We start from the raw sequence: 21263 nt of genomic DNA on the forward strand, positions 1-21263 counted from the left end.
AGCGAAAATACATTGTTTGTAGCAAATGAATCATAATTTTCTATTTTTATTCCATCCCACAATGGTGAAAAACACCCAATTCTATCTGCGCATGTCAAGCCAAACTACCAAAAGAAGAAGAAGAAGAAGAAGAAGAAGAAGAAGAAGAAGAAGAAGAAAAACACCACCCATGCAAACTGTAGACTGCTTGCATTAGATTTTGTGCTGGGCATTAAGATAGGGCCCATATGTTAACTTGTCCAAAGTAGGTCAGTGTGAATTCTTTGTTTCAGATATTTGCATATTGGCAGCAGTTTTACCTTGTCATGCATTGACAGCACATTTGTTGTTCAACAATAGTAGCTCAACTGCTAGCTTAATGTTTGCAATGTTGGTTCAACATTAGTCTGATGTGTGCACAACTCATACTTAGGTAAATGTGCCGTATAGAACTTATTTGATATGGTTGAATGGGTATAACATTGATGATGTCTGAGTAGATAGGGTGGTACTATTCCATGATCAGAAATTGGGGAAATCGTGGAATTTTCAGCTGATTGGTATATTACGGAAGCGTATTGCATTCACTTGGAAAAAAAAAAAAATCCTGTTTTTCTGACTAATTTTTTTGGGGAGCTTTGTTTGTTTTTTTTAGTAATATTTTTTCTGTTTTTCTGAATATTTTGAATATTTTTTTTCTGTTTTACTGAATAAAAAAAAAAAAAAATCCGAAAAACAGAAAATAAAATTACTCCGAAAAACAGGGGGAAAAATTATTCAAAAAAACAAACAAATTTTTTTTTTCCAAAAAACAGGGCACCAACTTCTGTTTTTCAGAGTAATTTTTTTTGGACCTCTGAGCTCCAAATGACTTGGTGCAGACCTGTATATATGACTGGATAGCCGATAGCCCATACACGCCAGTGCAAGCCGTTGAAGTCACAGGGCGGCCATCTTGTTACGCCCACGTCGCAAGCAGACAGCTGTATAAACTATACGGTATACGTACAGATGAGACATATGCAGCTCGAGGCGGGGTGGGGTATTTGTGCCGGGGTGGTCACTAAGATGGCCGCCCTGTGACTTCAAAGGCTTGCACTGGAGTGGGCTTTCGGCTATCCAGTCATAAATGCAGGTCAGTGGTCTGAAACAAGTCACTTGGAGTTCAGAGGTCCAAAAAAAAATTACTCCGAAAAACAGAGCACCGCCTTCTGTTTTTTGGAATATTTTTTTTTTCTGTTTTTTGGAATAAAGTTTTTCCCCCTGTTTTTCGGAGTAATATTTTTTTTCTGTTTTTCGGAATTTTTTTTTTCTGTTTTTTGGAATAATTTTTTTATGACGGAAAAAAAATATTCAGAAAAAAAAAAAAACTCAATAAAACAAAGCTCCCAAAAACATTAGTCAGAAAAACAGATTTTTTTTTTTTCAAGTGAATGCAATACGCTTCCGTAGTACATGATTAAAAAAAAAAAAAAAAAAAAAGAAAGAAAGAAAGATATGTTTAATTTTCCTAACTTGTAAAGGTCACAAACAGAGCTGTAATATATACTGTAGTACGACATACAAACATCTACCATACAATATGACCATAGATCATTTATATTGTCATTTTGTTGTGTGTGGCTATTGGGCTAGCTCAGTTGCTAAGCAATGCAGCATCCAAGACGGTAAAACTGCAACAAAATCCACTTTTGTATTTTGTCATCCTTGTGCCTCACATTCAACGCATGAACAATCGGACTTTATCAAACTGCTGTCTTTTTTCCCCCTTCTTCATCAATTGGATGGATGGATGGATGGATGGATGGATGGATGGATGGATGGATGGATGGATGGATGGATGGATGGATGATGAAGGAATGCTAAATTGATGTCAGGGATAGATAATGACTTCAATTAATAGACCTATGGCTGCAAAACGGCACATAGACATCTTTGACATAATTTATTTGCATTCTGTTGTGTTGGTAATAATCTGTGAAGGTTTACACTGGAAAAAAATGTACATAAAGCACCATTAAACATAATATGGATTTAAATCGACGACAGATTCATGTGTTCAAGCCAGTATGTGTAAACTCCAATAAGGACCCAAATGACATCTTCTCTAACAATCTAACAAAAATAATAACAGTTATACTAAATGTGTTTGATTCATTCTATAAATTCTCCACTATGATATTGGACCCAGGGGTTGCTCTCTGGCTTAATGCAGCATTTGGAAATGTCTTTATTCACATGCAGCAGTAGCTTGTCAGATTACAGAGTGGAAACAAGACAACATGTCTATGGTAAAAGCGCTTTTGCATGACCAAGCAGAGAGAAAATGAGCAAAAACTGTGCAAAACAATGCATCGACGCTACCTTAGTTTGCAGCACTATGCGTACACAATACTTTTTTTTTTGATTGTCCGTAAGCAAAGCTCGGAATGGGGCACATCCCACTACTTAAGCGTCCCCTCAAGAACTACTTTACAGACAGCGAAATAGTGATCAAAGGCACAAGAGAGACTCATGGCACAGAAAGACTGGTTGACGTTCAGTCAGGTCAATATAAAACATGTTTACTGTTGATAAGAGGCCGCTCTGTCAAGTGAAGCCCAAGTTGAAAGAAAAAAAAAACATGTTACTGAACCACCGAAACTTGAATTCGTATCTGTTTCTGTAAGTCTTGTTGTTTCTTGCAAAATAGTGAGAAATGGTAACATCTAACACCATCACTTGCTGGATTTAAAGACAAGATCTGAGCAACTCTCCCATAGTACAGCACTCAGTCACAAAAAGCAAATGTTTCTAGGTGTAAAAAAAAAAAAAAAAAAAAATGTATAATGTGGCTTTTCTATGTATTTCCCATGGGTAATTTTAGTCCAAAAAATACACTGTGCAAGGGAATTGTTTGTTTTGTTTTTTGTTTTTGTTCCATATTGGATCAGACCAAGCATTCTTCTCAGATCGGAATTAACCTCTCAACTGAAATTAAACAAAAAAAAAATCTCAAACTTTAACTGTACCTGAATTTTTATTCTGGTCATTCGCTTCCATCCCCTTAAAGAAAAAATATAATTAAAGAAAATTTCAATCTTCTCAAATACTTTTGAAAGTTTATTAATTTAAATGGTCTCCTTCATTTCTCCATCCCTTGCCCCTCATACTCTGCATCCCCAAGCAAACCCACTCCTCTACTTTTTGTAGTTTCCGAACTGGACGGACAGTCGGTTGCTGACGCAGCGGAATGTTGCGGGCTGCACCTCCCAGTAGTTGACAGGGTTGGAGAAGAGGCTGATGCCGTGGTAGAAAGCTCTCTTCATTCCTGCGCCTTTAGGACAGAAGGCATTCAAATCCACTTTGGCGATGTTGTTATTATGGAGGTACACCACCTTGAGAGCAGAAGGAGAACATTTTGTGGAATGGCCTTGCAAAAAACACCACATGGCTGCTGCTTGCTGAACACTCACCTGTAAGTATTTCATATCTGGGAGGCCTTTGGGAACAGTGGAGAGACGATTGTTGTCCAGGTGCAGCTCTCTGAGTCTTGGCACAAAGGCAAGACTTCCACCCTCTATGTTGAGGATGTGATTGAAACTGAGACCCAACCTGCATGTATACAGTACGTCAATTATGTGACTGTTGTTGCTGCTATGCAGTATGTTTAAAACCCACCTGCTAGATTTGTTTGACTGAGGAACAGCATTAACTCATTCACTCCCAAAGACGTATTTATACGTTTTTTAGGTTTTTGTTTGCTAGAGTGTGTTATGTTAATTTCTCAGGAATAGAAACACACAGCTCACTAGCAACGAAGGCAATATTGTGTTACATTTGTTTCCCTGGATTAGTAAAAACATCCTGTGTGTTTTTATTCCAATGAATCAGAATTTTTATTTTTTATTTTGTAATCCTGCTAACAATTCTGGTGATTAATTTTTTTCTTCTTAGGAACTGCAATAATGGGGTATATTCACGAAGAATGCGCTGCGTCTGGTAATAGCGTGAAATATTGCACCACAACTTCACCCGCAGTCTGCGCCCAGTTACCCACCTATTCACGAAGGATATTGCTCTAATCACATACCGGCGCAAACACGCCCACAAAACTGACAACTTGGAGCAAATTTGCATCCAATTTACCGCACATGGCAATGGATTCACCAAGAACATGGTTGTTACAGTAACAGTTGCGAGAAAGATGACATTATCAGACAGCAAGATTGGACCGAGAGGAAGCGATTATAGCACCATTAAGCTGTACAGAGCAGAGAGGATAACAACGAAGTCATTCATTCATAAAATACAAATTATTGGTGCGATCGTTTTTTAAAAACATATTTCAGAGGTTGGCATGGGCGTACAGTATACATCTGGCACGTAAAAATGATCGTAAAATGCCTCCCCGCCATTGACGATCAGCCCGGGTCACGTTATGTGTCCTAAACCAACATAGAAATCTCTCTCTCTCTCTCTCTCTCTCTCTCTCTCTCTCTCTCTCTCTCTCTCTCTCTCTCTCTCTCTCTCTCTCTCTCTCTCTCTCTCTCTCTCTCTCTCTCTCTCTCTCTCTCTCTCTCTCTCTCGTGCATGTTGTGCCGCAAATATTGTGGCATGCACTGCTCTCATGATAGAGGATCGAGGTTGCGGCAGGTTTATACATGCTTTCCATAAACGTTATTTGCATCACGCAAACTACATTTGGCTATTTGCGCTGGCGTTATTGAATTAGACGCTGCATATCAATGAGTCTCATTTGCATTGGGGTGGGCATATATTGCATCAAATATTTGCAAATTACCTAACTTACATACGCGCAAATAACACCGGCGCACCGTGGCACAATCTGGTTGTCAGAGCACTTAGTGACGGATTTCCCCATCTGGGCGTGTTTAGTGAATTAGACGGTGCCGGATTGCTCCATTTTTACTGGTTAGCGACGTGCAAAGGAGACGCAAACCTTTAGTGAATATGCCCCAATTTTTGCTTGACCAAAGTTTTACAAATTTTTAAATGTACTTTTATATATATATATATATATATATATATATATATATATATATATATATATATATATATATGTGTGTAAAGAAGCAAAAAAGATGAAGAAGAAGCAACATCTACTTCGCGGATTTTGGCTATTGGTGGTAATTTTTGGCACGTAACCCGCATGATAAACAAGGGATCACTGTATACCAAATACAAATTTGCAAACTTTTTGTTTTATGTTCATATTCTGGAAAATGTTGAATGTTGAAAATGTCTCTTGCTGGAGGTTACCTGAACAGATTCTTATAGCGTTTCAGGTCCTCCAGTTCCACAGCCTGGATCTCATTATGGTCAAGATGAAGCTCATGGAGACTCTCAGGTAGATCTGAAAGGGAGGAAAAAAAAAAAAAACACTGCTTTGTCTGAAAGACTCCATTGAACTTTGTCATATTCCAATTTGGACTAGTTGGATTTTTTATCATGCTAAAAGTTAATAAGATTGTGTCTATTTTATTTTAGACCAGTAACCCACATAAAAAGAAGGGCAAAGAATACGAAACATGAAACAATAATAAAATCTAACCAATATCAGTATGAACCAAAGATGGGACCCATTTTCATTTAACACGTTAATCCCTTCATACTAACAAAAATAGAATGTGGTCGGACGAATATGTGCAATATGAAATCATGTGTATAACGGAACGCATGGACTGTGTCCGAATGTCCACCCTTATCCCCTAACCCACATGTGTCAACATCCGGTTCTCGAGGGCCAGAGTCCTGCATGTTCTCGAGGTTTCTATCCAAACATCACGATATGATATCATCACAAGATGAAGGTCACTGATACGATAATTATCACGATATTGTGGGGACGTTTGTGATATGAAGGAGGTCATAATATTGTGCTTTTGTACATAACAGCAACGTGTATATAAACAACCTACAATTTCTAATAACACTCAATATTGAGGCACTTGCTAATGCACGCACACATTGAGTTCCTCCACATATTGACTCGGTTTGCAAGCATATTGTTCCCCTTCATCTGACCATTAACATGGATTTTACATAGAAGGGCCAAAACATGCCTTGTGAAAATTAAACTGCACTTAAAAAACTAGCCACCAGAGGATGCTAGAACTGCACAAATAGAAATCAACTAGACTTGTTTTGTTTTTGTTTTGTTTTTTTGATAGATATGCTGCTTTTAATATCGTGACATGACGACGATATTGTGGTAATTTTGACATTGTATACCGTTATCGTTACGTCCCTAGTTAAGAACCATTAGACTAAAGCAAGGACAGAGAGCAATTACCTTTGGGGACTCCAGTCAGTCTGCTGTCTGATATGCGCAAAAAGTTCAATTTGAGACCCTTGAAGGCACCAGGCTCGAAACCACTGTTCTGGATGGGGTTTGCACCCATCTCTGCAAGAAAGAAGACAGACCTTAATGTCATCATTAAAAAAAAATACCTTAATCATCAGTGGCTGAGCGAATAACAGAAGTTGTTTTCGTGATCTTTGACCTATGCAGTTCATGTTGCCCAGTCCTGAGAAGGCACCAGCTTGCACCTTCCTGATGCGGTTCTCGTGGATCCTGATCTCCACCAAGGAGGAGGGCAGGTTCTTGGGGATCGAGGTCAGCAGATTCTTGGAGAAGTAGAGCTTCTGCATGCTTTGTAGAGGGATGAATGCCTTGGGGTGGACCTTGGAGATGTAGTTGTTCCTCAGAGATAGTCCCTGTGAAAAGAAAGTCAGTTCAATAATTGCGCCCGAAGAGTCAATAGAAATGAATGTCCAGAATATGTCTAATTCATTAAGATGAATATTTCTCCACCTGAAAAATAGCGGGAGAGTCGGACTGAAGTAATGAGTCTAAAAAAAAGCTCTCATTGCATAATGTCTAACTTTTGATGCGAGAGAATGTAAGTAAGCAAATCTCTGCAAAATGAGAAGGAATGATGTAAGGTTGACTATTCTCATTTGATCTTAGACTTCATTTTTCACACAATTTAAGCTCTCATAGAAAACTGTAAAGGATTTTTTTTTTTTTTAAAGGAAGGAAATAAATCTCTTATTTGGAGATCACTATATTTCACACTACCACTGAAACCAGTATAAGAAGAGTTGTTTACACAAAAAGCAAAGCTCAATGTAAATATGACCAGATTGCATGTTTGTCTTACATATAAATTGGTCAAGCCCTTGAAGTCATTCTCTCTCAGCTCGGTGATATGATTGTTCTGAAGATCCAGGAACCTGGTGTCAGGAGGAATATTACTTGGCACCTCACTCAGACCTGGAGACCAACAAAAACACAGCGGGGAGCCAAACTCCATTAGACACTTCCGCGGGAACTTGTGAAGCAAGACCACTTAAAAGTCGGTTTGTGTTCACTGTGCCACCGTGTAGGATATTTCGACTTAAGGGAAATAAGGCGTTGGTGTGTTTTAAGGCCTGCGAATTAAATCGCAGCGCCATACAATGTCAAATGAGCACTTTGGGATTATGAGTCATTCTTTTAATAACAGATGGACATAGGCACAACCATGGAGGTCACTCACAGACGTCAAAGTAGCACATAAAGGGTTGGTTGCATATAAAGACATGCACACTTACACACGCACACACACACACACACACACCAGATGGGGACACCAGATGTTTTCTGTCTGGTCTTCATTTGACCAAAGTCGCAATTTAAGGCGGCAATTTAAGTACTATCAGTTTAAAGCTTCTGTTAAATGAAAAGGAAACAACACTAGTTGGCACCTGGCGATGAAAGTGTCTAGTTTCAGTTGCAATATGGTAAATGATACGTCATTTATATAGCGCTTTTCCACCGGACAAGGCCTGAACGCGCTTTACATTCGACTACTCATTCAGCGACTGATGGCACAGCATCAGGAGAAACTGGGGGTTCATTATCTTGCTCAAGGATACTTTGACATGATCACAACAGCATGGGATCAAACCCACAACCTCTGGGTTGGGAGACGACCACTCTACCACTGATCCACAATAAGTACATGAAACAGTGATGTGAAATTAATATCTGTTAAAGTTTTTGTTACTTCAACATTTAAAATGTAGCTACAGTATATATCTGTATGACATACTTTATCACTCACATTTACACCATCACTGAGTAGTAACTGAACCAAGGTTAGTATAGCCTAGTTAACGAAAATTATGCGTAATATGAAAATTGCAAAAGCATTTTCCTTTAATGGAATTAAATAATAATAATAATAATAATAATAATAATAATAATAATAATAATAATAGTAATAGTAATAATAATAAAAACTAGTGCTGTCAAAGTTAAAGCATTAACTAATTAATTAATCACGAAAAATTATCGCATTAATCATTGTATTACCACAGATTAATCACACTATTAATTTTGACCGTAGATGATCCTTTTTAGCCAACAGCGGATGGTTACGTTAAAGGTAGCTGTTCGAGTTTGAGCAATAAACATAAGTACATGCATTAAAGTAAAGCATTTAATAAATGATTACAAATGCCATAGGTCATTTTTTTCCCATTTTAAATTATGCATATAATTAATTGATTAGAAAAAGCAGGATGAGTGTGTGCAGTGGATATAAATTTTTGAAGATGTCCTCATAACATTAAATGTCGAAAAAATTAACACATAACAGGTGCGCTTCAAATTTAGCGGGCAAAATATGTTGGGGAAAAAAAACCTTTTTAAATCAGTGATTAATCATGATTAATCAAAATTCCAAGATGTGATTAATCTGATTAAAAAATTAATCGTTTGACAGCTCTAATAAAAACCGAAACTATATTTCCCGTTAGTAAAACAAACTAAAATGATAATTCATAGCGAAAACATCCATTTTCATCTTTGCCAATTAATATCAAACATTAGCTTTCGAGGTTGAGTTTGAATGTACTCAGAAGGAAGAAGTTAAGTTGTTTGAGAATTGTAGTTTATGTTAAAGCTAACAAATGTGCCCCTAAAAACTAATTAAAACTAATTGAGTTTACAAAGCAAAATAATCGCTAAATATAATGAACAATGCAATACTGTTACAACCCTTTAATTTAAACTAACTAAATTTAAAAGATGCCCTGCGATTGGCTGGCAACCAGTTCTGGGTGTACCCTGCCTACTGCCCGAAGCCAGCTGGGATAGGCTCCAGCAACCCCGCGTCCCTTGTGAGGAATAAGCGGTTAAGAAAATTGATGGATGGATAAATAAAAAAATAAAAAAACAAAACCTCAAAACAAACTAAAATGAAAAATTCCCAAACTAGAATTTCCACGATTAATCCCCACACTCCTATCATGTTCCGACGTCAAGAAATGCACCTGTGCCTCAACATTTAGTCATTTGGGTAAAATGATATTGGGTTGTCTTGATCATTAACCACATCACAACGAAAGGCCAATTGCTCAAGCCGACCACACAACTGGAATCCAAACCAAAGCCGACCTCATTTGGACCGCGTGCATGATGCAAGGCAGGTCAGCTTGGCAGCCAGTACCAGCTGTCCCATCGGGATCCAGCATTCCGCCAACCACATCTAGCAACCGCAGCTGTCCATTCAGAGTTAAGTTTAGATACGGCTTTGGCTGTACCCAACCGCACCCTCCCTTTTCACCACCAGGGATCGAACGTCGCAGTGCCGTCCAGCTTCGGTTCAAATCCACGCAAGCATTACTGGGAAGTTGCAAGCTAGCCTTAATCATACACTTTGTGGGAGCCGGAATGTTTCTGACCAGTAGGACGCTCTGGGATCAAAAATGTTTATCCGTGGCAGAGAAGCTTTCAGCATGCTTCAACTCGCACCCCCAAACGTGGAACGCGGCATCAAAGTCGATCGTCCATATAAACAAAGTTGAACAGCGATTCAACAAGCGTACTGATCAAATGCGCCTCCACCGAAAACCCCAAACCGCAGATTTCACCCGTAAAACCACGCAGCTCAAAGGCTCCACCACAGACTGACAAAACTGGCACCTGGTCAGACCCCAACTCCCCTCCAGACAAATACATAACATGGTGCGGGGATGCACACGGAGAGGAGAGGAGACAGACGCCACTGCCGAACACACATCTGTTCTAAATAAGCATCCAGGAAATTATACGCTTCCACATTTATCCTCTGCAGAAACACCAGGCTTGCACAGTAAATACAGAGAGTTCACAAAGTGATGAATCAACAGAACCATTATGTCTAAACAGAAACTTGGAGAAAGTTGAGGATCTTCATACCTGCATATATGGCAACACTGGCTAGCAAACTTCAACGGAAACATTCGAAAATGGTGAATTCAGTACCTGATTGCATGAACATATTTTTTGTGGGTTGATTTTACTCTCAGTGGACATTTTGACAGATAATATTCATCATGTTGACCATCTCTCCTGGACAGTGTTAATTTTGACAAGAAATTTTAATTTAGTTTTAGTTATAGTCTTAGGTTTAGTCATAATTTAGTCATCTGATTGTATTTTAGTTTTTGTCCAATTTTAATCGACGAAAATAAAGAGCAATTTTAGTCGATGAAAAAAAAAGAGCAATTTTAGTCGACTAAATTGACAGTTTAGTCTATTTTCCTTCAGCATACATTTCAACTTTTGTACAGAAAATTATAACATACCTATTTATAACTGTAGTTTAACACGCAAGACACATTTTGAACTGACAATAATATAATTTAGTTTTCACCTAAATTAAAAAAAAAAAAAAAAGCACAATTAAATTGCTTGAGATTAATCGTACAGCTGCACAATTAAATAAAATTGAACACTGAACAGTTTCTAAGTGATTCTTTTCTCCCACCCGAATTTCATTCCTTCTGATTGGATTGTGTTAATTATCGTCAGTGTTGTTTTCATTTTCATTTTAGTCATTGACGAAATTGTCAGTGAATTTTAGTTATAGTTATCGTCTCAATGAATGGCTTCTATTTTGGTTTTCCTTTCATTTTCATCTGAAAAAAAAAAATTGTGACGAAATTATCACTGCTCCTGGATGAGATGGTCCTCCTACCTAAAATAATGCTAATAGCTAACGTCACTGTCAGGTGGAAATTTCCATGATTGTGTTTGTGTTTGAGTCACTGGGTCATAGGTGCCTGAGTTTTGGGTTGAGTCATGGGGTCATTGTGTTATGATGTTGGTGTATTCTGCTTATGTTGTTATTATGCTTGTGCGGGTCAGGAGGTTATTATTTTACAGGTGTATTATTCAGTTACTATGTACCTCACGATGATAATGTGATGATGAGGATGACGTTTTAGCCGTATTGGCCACTCGTAGTTTGCCAAGTTTATTCTCAGCTCAACTTTATTTATAAAGCGCTTTAAGAACAGGCGTTGCTGTATACAAAGTGCTGTACATAAACATCAGTTTTGCAGTAAACAAGAACAAAGCAAACATTTTGAAGTGCGAATACAGGTTTTTTTTTTTGTTTTTTTTTTTGTTTTTTTGTTGTTGTTTTTTTTCCAGTTAATATGTACATATAACGATGTACAAGTCAGTTGTTATGCAGTTGCTATCTGCCTATCTTAGTTTGTCCAGTCACGTGGGACTTTGTTCTGTGCATAGCTGAAGCTTCTAAATAATACTTTTGTATTACATTGAGGTTCCTTAGCCTAGGTATTGTTTCAGTAGATCAAGGTTTCCTAGGCAGGTCTCCAGGCGTGGTATTCCTGTACCATGGCAGGCTTTTTACTTTCTTTCCCTGGATTTGACACCGCTGTATTACCACCATCAAAAGGTTGAGGTGACTTCTTGATTGTTGAAAACGTTGAATCCAAAGGGAAAATTAACTATGAAGAAACCGTTTTTAAGTCAAATGTCTTTAAAAACCGAGCAGTCTAGTTGGATTTGATTTGTCTTTGGTGAAACTAATCGTATCATCCACTTTCCTATAAAATCTTTGTGAGAACCCATTGCCCTGAACATGAAATAGCGTGTCTCCTCCCATCATATTTTCTAAGTGTCTGTTATTTGCCCAAGATCATACTGATTTTCTCTCTGCTGCCCACAATCCTTCACTCGTTTGATCCCTCTCAATCCGTCAACATTCTCCGGTTCCCACCACAGCTCTACTTGGTTTCTGACTAAACCTCATAGTCCACTCGGTATCTGCACACAGAATCTGGAACAGAGAATCTCTGAAAGAGATGCCTCCCCTTGTCAAAATACACGTTCCCAAGGGATACATCTTTCTGATATTAGAACAAAAGACAGCTTTGCTTTCGGGATATCTGAGAGTCATGCAATGTTCAGACTTTCAGTCAGCGCGTTACTCAGTTGTGTTTCACTCAACACATTTGCTTTCCCAACGGGCCCGTTTGAAAACCTTGCACATTAGGTGATGACAATTATCACATATACATATCCCACAAATACACATACTTACTCACACACACAAACAAACACACCCCCACTAACCGAGGTCCGAGCACTGGACCACTTTGAGACGACACTGGCAGCCGAATGGGCACGTGGGCATGTCAGGAGGGGGCAACTCTTCAATGGCTGATCCTTCTTCCTCATCCTTCATCATGGCCTTCATGTCAATGTCCAGACTGTCCAGGGCAAAATCCCAGAAGCCTTTCTGCTCGAACGGCAGGGCAGCGGACGGGGAGAGCAGCTGGGCCACGCATAGTAATAGCAGGAAGGAACAACAGGACTGCATCTTCGTTTCGGACACCTTCAAGGGAAAAAAAAAAAAAAGACAAAGCAAAATGAAGAAGAGCAGAATATGATACATTATAAGTAAGCAGATGTAGGCAGTCATTTGTCAGCACCCTGGCACCCTTCCATCATCGACAATCCGTAATTTTTTTTCAAGCCAAAACCAAGCTATAATCGTCAGCCCGTCATTTTATTTTAACCATGCTTCCGTCACCACTATTCTAGGACTGACAGACAACGGTGGGCATTCCATCACTGCCTGACGGACTGTCCGTCAAACGTCCGTCTGCTACGGACTGAGAGGTCCCGCGGTACTTGACCAAGTTAGTGATGATTACATTGACGGACGAAAACTCAATTCCGTCAGTGCTTAGTCCGTCCCCCCCCCCCCCCAGTTTCTCGTCATTTGTTAGCAAAACAGCCGTCCGGCAGTCTATCTTCGCCAATATCTGAGGTGGGTCATTCGCCAATTCTCGTCAAAGACTATTATCAACTGCAGCGAGTGCTTTATGATGCAAAGCCTCGTAAAAAAAAAAAAAACACATGGACTGAGCAGCAACTGAAGCAGGTTTACGTCCGTCGATGGAGGTCAGTAAATTCCTTCTCATTTTGTGTATTTTTGCAAGGCTTTGCATCATAAAACATTCGCCAAAAATGTGGAAGCACTCTGCATCGTCGATGACACGTCTCGACAAATGAAGAAATTTCGATTGAAGACACATTTCTAATATTGTGTACCCCATTCACGTCACCAAACACAGACAGTAATATACACTGGCAACTAATTACAGGGAGTCCTCGAGTTACGGCGGAGTTCCGTTCCTACGCTCGCGTTGTAACCCAAATTTCGACTCAAGTCGAATTTCACCATTAAAATCTATTTACATCAAAATTATTTGCATAAAAAATCTAAAATACATTAAAATAAAAAAATAATAATAATAATAATAAAATCCGGTACGACCGTCCGACTGACGCCCAAGTCTTTGCTGATGTTCGTCGGTATCTCTCCTTTCTGAGATCTTTACATGATGTCTAGCTTCGTTTCCATGGTAATTGCTTTTCTTTTTGGCTGGCCCAACATTGATAGAAGACGTAGTTTTCTTCTTCTTTAGGGCCATGATGTGGGGAAAAAAAAGAGGGTGAAAAAGCCAAAGATACTCCCACAAGTGCACAAGAGCACAAGCGCTAGCATTAGCTAAGGGATAAATAGCGGTCAAGCGGAAAACACTGCGGGCTATATGGCAGACAAGGAGCCAAAATGGTGGACCGGGCGTAACTGTTGTAAAGTCAAAACACTTTTTCTGCCTTAACTCTCTGTATAACAATAAATGACATCATGTAGCCTACCTGCCCACTATGTTCTACAAACTGTCTACATGGCTGACATGTTCACGTGACCTAAAACGAACGTGTCGGCCAACATCAAATGTTTTTCCTTTAGCCCTCAAACAGGTCAATGATTGCTGGTGCTTTGTGAGCTAAGTATAGTGATGAACGCACTTTGTAATAACATGATCCAGTCTGATGAATGTAAACTACACCGCTCAGAAGTTTACACTGCACCAAGTGGGACCCAAGAATCCGTTCAGGGAATTGAAGCCGCTAACACCACCAAATGTCGGCGTCTGCTTCCTGCACACTGAGCTGAGGTCAGGTCTCTTTGGTGGCTTTACAGGTGGAAATTATTGCAACGGTGAAGTCTTACAAAGATGCAATTCATTCACAGAGGAAACAGGCTAAGAGCGAGTGCAAGTGTGTGCGTGTTCTTCTCAAACAGCATGTTAGCAAAACAAACCCCATGCGTGATGTATGTCGAGCTGCACATGCACATGGCGCTAACAGAGATCTACAAACATGTGAGCGCATGCTCGATTTATTCTGCCTGTGCTGACTAGACACACACCCACTTGGTCTCATCCCTACAAAAGTAAGAGTGACCACACTAATTGATCCGTAGCGTTGGAACTGTTGCTCTTTAGCGTCAAGGCTAATCCCATGAAGCAAAGCGCAGCTGGCAAGCATTGTCATGTTCACTGATTTTTGGATTCCGAAGGGTGCTGGAACTGCAGCTTTTGGTGCCAAAAAGCCTGCGTGCCATCCGCACCAGTTGCTCCTGCCGGTTTGCAAGTTGCAACAAGTACACGCTTCGACACGTATCGGGATGATAAGATAGCAAGTTTTCAATTTATGGAAGCGTAGAACTGCCAATTTGGAGAAAATATTTTTGACTGACATATTTACAAACACGTTTGAGTACATTCAAATGTATTCAAATATGTACTTGCAAATATGTTAGAACCTATTTAAATACTTTCAAACGTATTTTCCACTCAAAAAATGTTTACTCCACATTGACAGTTTCATGCTTCCATATTAATTTAGTCATGAATAATTTCTTCTATTTTCCTATATTTAAGCACAGTTGTATTGTTGTAACTGCATAAAGGCTCCCTATATTGTGTATTTTAAAAATGTATTTTTTGGGCAACCTTTCTCGTTTTTGATAAACACTGGTTACAATACTGTATTTTAAGGTAGGTCATTATGGTGGTACTCGGAGGGCTAAGTATTTTGGGGCCTGGTACTAGGTGTAAATTAAATACGAGGTAATTTAAATATGGTGTCAGGTGATTAAAATTTTCAATATTAATTGCATGACTTCAATATGTAACTCATGATTAATCTAAAATTTTATGTCTGTTCTAAATGTACAATAAAATATACAATAATATAAAAGTTTTCATACTCTTGTTAACAGAGAAGTGGAAAAAAATGTTAATAGAAATATGGCTGCATCTTTTTGTCACCGATACAGTAATTTCATAATAATTCAATTGAGTTAAAATTTAAAAGATGTACTGTACTGTAAAAAAAAAAAAAAAAAGATTGTGATATTGATTTGTGTTGAGGTCATTATCTGCCCCTAGATGGCATATTTGCATTTGTAAGATGGGGACAGCTCAAGTGTTAATGACCGCCCCTTACTTTTCAAGTAAGAGGCGGTCTTAATTACACGTTAAAAAAAATATATATAGTGGTGTAATTTTAAATAAATTCAAAATTAACACTAATTTTGACACCCCTAAATTTAAATTATTACTCTAAATACGGAAGCAATCTTTTTATGTGGTTTGTATCTTCATGTAGAAAATTTGTCGTACACTAATTGCTATTCACGACATGTTTTGTTTGATTAGCACGTAATTAACTGCCTTGACTTCTTGTCAGTGAAAAACAAAACTTTTGATTTCTGATAATTGGGACATGGAGGACCAAAATAACATTTCCTTTCTTATACTTTAAATGAGTCCGGAAAAAAAAAGGCATTGCATGACGTGGAACCGATTTGGCCCTAGCCAACCCTTCCCTGCTATATAAATAGCAGCCAAATTATACCGTTTTGCAGCAAAGAAATAACAGCTTGGTCAGAAGAATGAAGCCAACGGGACAGAGCCACGACGGCACATTTATTCAGCATCGCACAATGGAGCACACATAGAAAAGCTGCAACACAACACCAACACACACCTACAATTTCAGCGCACAATTATATCACAAATATATTGTCAATCTAAAAATGTGTGCCCTAATCAGAGGGTTTTTTATGGTCAAACCAAGCAGTGGTTTGTCTGGATGAGATGAGGGCTCAACAGGGAAAAGAACTGGAAAGAGGAATAAAAGCAAGCAAGCACTTGTAAAGAAACTACTTATACTGTTCACTCAACTACACCCCGGTCACTTTGGCTGTGATAACCTTATTCATTTGTTCTGTCAATCCTGTCATCTCTAAATCCAGTTTAATCTCGAAGAAAGAAAGGAGCCAACAAGACTGGACATAGATAACACACATGAAATAAATAAATAAATAAATAAATAAATAAATAAAATAGAAACTACAGAGACAATTAGGCACCGATGGGTGAAGTCTGAGGTCGGACGGGGGAATTATTGAGTACAAGAAAAAGAGGAATTGGCTGATGAAACATGGGAATAATGTCAAGTTAACCATACTTAGCTCGTCCAAAATGAAACCAATAAATTGACCACACATGGCCACGCCTCATTTATGCTCTTTTGGAAAATGCATGCGTGTATCTGTGATGCAGCCTCGTGATTTTCATCCCAACTGAGTGCAGGAAGAATCCCACGTTTCCCGACTTGAACTCGATCTCCCTGCACAAACCCATTAATGAATTGATGTCAATTGAATGGCGCATAGTCATGCGCCAAATCATCCAAGCGTGGTTTTCATTGAAGGTTCTCCCACACCGCGTCTTAGATTCGCTTCACATTTTCTAGCTGGACAATCCATCAACTGTCATAGCTTCCATCCATCACTAATATCTGAAATTGCCGTCATTCCCACAAGGTTTTGCCCTTGTCAAGCACAATATATATTTACGTTATATGCTGCCTGTGTGGCAAGAATTATCACCCTGGCGTGCAGCCCACTGCGTTGAGTTTTAAGTGAGTCAGGAGAATCACGTCTGACACTTTGAAATGAAACCGCTCATTACTTGGGATTTATACAAAACCTCAGGAAAATTATGGGAAAAAAATTAGTAAACACCTTGCAGGATAAGCACTTTCTTACCTATAGGATCCTCAAAACTGCTTCTACCAATGTAACCTTGTTCACCCTCTCACACAATGTAAATAATATGTTGCCTTTGAAGCAAAGTATCATCATGCACCACAAGCAGCTGAGGTTTCAGCAAGGACGCCATTTTTCCGATTTTCTATGGCTCGGTTGCCAAACCAGCAGAAGATACAGAATGGAAGCACAGTCAAAGATCAGGTCAGGAGTTAAGCAAAAGCTGCCACGTCATTGTTCTCCAACTTTGGGAAGATGGAAAGTCGAGATTTAGGGCGGTAGTAAGAGAGGTATTGGGGGAAGACGTAGTAGGGGTGTTTTTGTTCCTGTTGTGGTTAATGAGCTCCATTTTTTCTTCTTTTTTTAGGGGACTTCTAAATAGGTCATAATAAAATTGGCTGGTTACAGAGTTGAGTGAATGAGCCTCCTCTTTGAAGTTAATTGACTCTAATTTTTTTTTTAGTTTTTTCCTCAGACATTTCTTATTCTTAGATTCATAGGTAGATTTTGGCCAAGTGAGAAAAAAAAATGCTGTTTTTATTTAGTTTTATTTAATTGAAAAATTTAATTTAAAAAAATTTAAAAAAAAATAATTGTTTAATTAAAAAAATAAACTGATAATAATAATAATAATAATAATAATAATAATTTTAGGTTTTTATTTTTAATACCGTAATATTTTTATTACGGTACTGACATACTGTCAGAATTTAATATTGGCCCATGCCTAGTGGTTCATAATAACACGACTGTACCATACCAGCTGGTGATCCAAAAGCAGGCCAGCGTTCAGAAGAAGTTGGCAAATTTCGTGAAATCTGCCACGTCAAAGCTGAAAAGTGATTAACACACGGCCCCCAAAGTGGCCGCAAAGGTGCCGATTGCAGGCTCGACTTTTTTGTATTGTTATGTGGAAAGAAAATCTATTCATGGCCTGGGTTGGACCATGAGATTTTATGATGTTTACAGAAAGTGTTTTGTAACAAGTCGGTGTTATTCTGAACAGAAATCCAATATAAAATGCAATCCAATAAAGCTAGAACAACACTAAGCTAAAACTCGCAAGTATGCGCCTGCGGGCCAGACTCACCACCACTTGCACGCACATTGACAAGGTGTTTTAGTTTGGGGGGGGGGGGGGGGGGGTATTATGAAACCCTCATTGAAAGGAGTTGGTTTAGCTGACCTCTCGTTTTTTGTCCATGCAGGTGAACATGAGCAAACGGTTGCGCTGGAAAGTGCTGTTGTTGCATGTTGTTCAAATGGACATCTACATAAGATACATATTAGATATTATTAGACTTTTTTTGGGGGGGGGGTCTTACTGCTATCTACTTTGCTGCTTGAAATCATACATTTTCCCCCATGTGTGACTAATGAAGGCCTATTTCTTCTGTTCTCTTCTCCTCTATTCACACAAGTCCCATTCACACACCTCCTCACACGGGCCAAGCTAGGCGGGTCCCGTAGCTGGCACCGGGTGGAGCAAAGTGCCCCAGCGGCTGTAATTTGGTGAAAAAAAAAGAAAAAAAAATCGCCTTTGGCAGCTCTTGTGAAGCAAGCAAGCTTGGATGTGGTGGCAAACTGCAGGGAGCAAAGCTGCATACAAAAGCATCAAAACAGCCTGTGAGATGATTCCAATTGAAAGTACTTTTGAGCACTAGTAGTAACTTATGAGTATATTGCCTTCGAGGACGAATGACTTTGAGATGGATGCTGAGAGAGACAGGTGAAAAGCCAGACTGGCTAATAAGCGGGGAAAGTAAAGAGACAGGAAACAGACACGTTTCATTGACAGTTGTCTGACCAGTGCCGCCACACTGTTTGCTCTGTCTTTGCACAGTTAAGGTGACTCAATGGCACGAGTGGCTCATGCGCTGGGCGTGAGGTCATGGCTATATGACCGAATGGGGCCACCGGGGGAGACGGAGTCTCTCACTCTTGCTCTTTTTTTTTTTTTTTTTCATGCAACACCTGAACACAACATCATCAGGCGTATGTAGAGTCTGACGAGAGAAAATGTTTTACCAGTTATAAGAAACACAGTCGGGAATGAGTACGTTCCAACCATCATTATTCTCGCTTTAAGAATAGATTGCGCCATCTAGTGAAAATGTGAGATAAAGATTGAAGGAACCTGTACTGATTTTTATCTAGGACACCCAATAAGTGACGTAAATTATTACAGTGCAATCATTTAGTGACAGTAAAAATAATAACAACAACAATAATAATAAATAAATAAAATAAAAAATTAAAAAACATTTTTTTTAAAAAGGCAAAACAACAGTGAATATAATCTTTACATTTAAAAATAAACAGCAATTTGTTGCATTGTAGTAATTGCACCATGCAGAGTTGTACTTTAAACTTGATTGCTTCTCAATGATGACAAGAAACAAATAGTTTACTCGTGCATGTCAAATTTCACTACAATCCTGACAGAGGTATGCCAAATACAAATTTACATAAAAGGACTATGTTGCATGACATTTAAAAAACAAAAACAAAAAAGGAAAAAAAAAAACATCCCCTACCTTTTGAATAAAAATCTGATATTAATTCCAAATTCCAAGAGTTGGTGGAACCTTGTTGCCTCCCTCTGTGCGTCAGATTATCCTGCAGATTATTACTTATATGTTCATCACATTCAGGGATTATTACAGTATTTCTCTGTGGTCCTCTGACATCCAGCCTCTGCTCCTCCACCACCGTGTGCCACTGTGAGCCCAAACAGGGCTTCCAGCCCATAAAGTCAACAAGACAGCCTCCTTTCTCCGCTTTTTTTTTTTTTTTGGATAAGGGGGGGGAGGAGGAGGAGGAAGAAAAGTGCAGGACCGCTTTTGCTTTGATTCTTGTTGTTGAAAGAAAAAGGGAGGGGGGGAACTTGTGTTAGTTTTGTAGTTAGTTTTCCATCCAACAAGACAGGACAACATTGATGATTGGATGTCTTCATATTGCTAGATTTTGACACCCGAGCATTGTTAAGTAGCATCAAATTGAGCTCTGTGACAGCCAATGGCATGCAGATTGCTGGCTTCAAGTGACAAGACAGGCTCAATCCTAAAACAAACACAAGGATTAAAGGATATAAACATTGCCATTTTTTTTTTATTTTTATTTTTTTGTATGCCCACTTGCCCTGGTTAGGAATCTGTCATTAGAAAAATAGCAATGCTCCATTTTTGAAGAACTGTACTATTCAATTGCAGATGGATTTAACATATTTTCATGAATATAAATAAAGTAGCCTACTCATTAAAATGAAAAAAAAATACTGTGTTTGCTTGAGATACAACTGACTGAACTTCCAAGTTTTGCGAGTGACAAGCAATCCGGCCGATTGAAGTTAAGTCAATACACTTCCCAACAAGCAGTGGTTTGGCAGATTGGAAAGGTTCTTTAAAAAAAAAAAAAAAAAGTCCCACAAAAAGATGAAACCTTGATTGTGACGTAATAATGGTCTGGCAAAACCACCGCAAAAAACAAAAAAAATAGATTTTACTAGGGATGTCCCGATCACATTTTTTTGCATCCAAGTCCGAGTCATTTTGTAATTTTGAGGATCTGCCAATACCGAGTCCCGAGGGGGGGAGAAAAAAAGTGCTTCAATTTTTAAATTTTTTTATTTTTTAAATTTGAACAAAACCATCCCAGGATTTTTTATTTATTTATTTATTTATTTATTTATTTTTTTGGGGGGCATCAGAAGTGCACAAAATAATAAAGACAAATACATAAATAATAATAATAATAATAATAATAATTATTATTATTATTATTATTATTATTATTATTATTATTATTATTATTATTATTATTACTAATAATAATAATAACAAAATTGCCAAAAATGGAAACCCCAATCATTTTCACCCGATACCAATCAGCTGAAAATGACGTGATCGGGACTCGGTTTCCGATCACGTGATCGGGATCGGGACATCCCTAGATTTGACCTTTCCAACAAAACCAATTTGATCCTGCTATTTTTTTCCAGTTACCGAGATATGAGCTTTT

The 21263-nt window shown here is 38.5% G+C and overlaps 2 protein-coding genes across 2 annotated transcripts in view; one reads left to right on the forward strand and one right to left on the reverse strand.

The window, feature by feature from the left end:
- Positions 1-21263, forward strand: part of LOC144014067 (uncharacterized) — a 491860-nt gene that overhangs the window by 86869 nt on the left and 383728 nt on the right. The gene's annotated exons all lie outside the window — the stretch shown is intronic.
- Positions 2186-19957, reverse strand: bgnb (biglycan b). Its single transcript, XM_077515301.1, has 8 exons — positions 19781-19957; positions 12401-12662; positions 7146-7258; positions 6486-6699; positions 6275-6385; positions 5242-5335; positions 3435-3573; positions 2186-3356 (listed from the first exon to the last, which is right to left on the reverse strand). Exons 2-8 carry the CDS (start codon positions 12645-12647, stop codon positions 3159-3161), a joined length of 1116 nt encoding a protein of 371 aa, XP_077371427.1. The 5' UTR covers positions 12648-12662; positions 19781-19957; the 3' UTR covers positions 2186-3158.

This window comes from Festucalex cinctus, chromosome 2 (genome assembly GCF_051991245.1).
Source record: "Festucalex cinctus isolate MCC-2025b chromosome 2, RoL_Fcin_1.0, whole genome shotgun sequence".
Taxonomy (NCBI): domain Eukaryota; kingdom Metazoa; phylum Chordata; class Actinopteri; order Syngnathiformes; family Syngnathidae; genus Festucalex; species Festucalex cinctus.

Bases quoted from the DNA above. Each gene is read 5' to 3' on its own strand.
- bgnb (XM_077515301.1), bottom strand. From the start codon at position 12,647: ATGCAGTCCTGTTGTTCCTTCCTGCTATTACTATGCGTGGCCCAGCTG. The intron at 5,336-6,274 runs GTAATTGCTCTC...CCTCCCTTTCAG, and splicing joins ACTGACTGGAGTCCCCAAAG to ATCTACCTGAGAGTCTCCAT. The intron at 3,574-5,241 runs GTAACCTCCAGC...GTATACATGCAG, and splicing joins CGCTATAAGAATCTGTTCAG to GTTGGGTCTCAGTTTCAATC.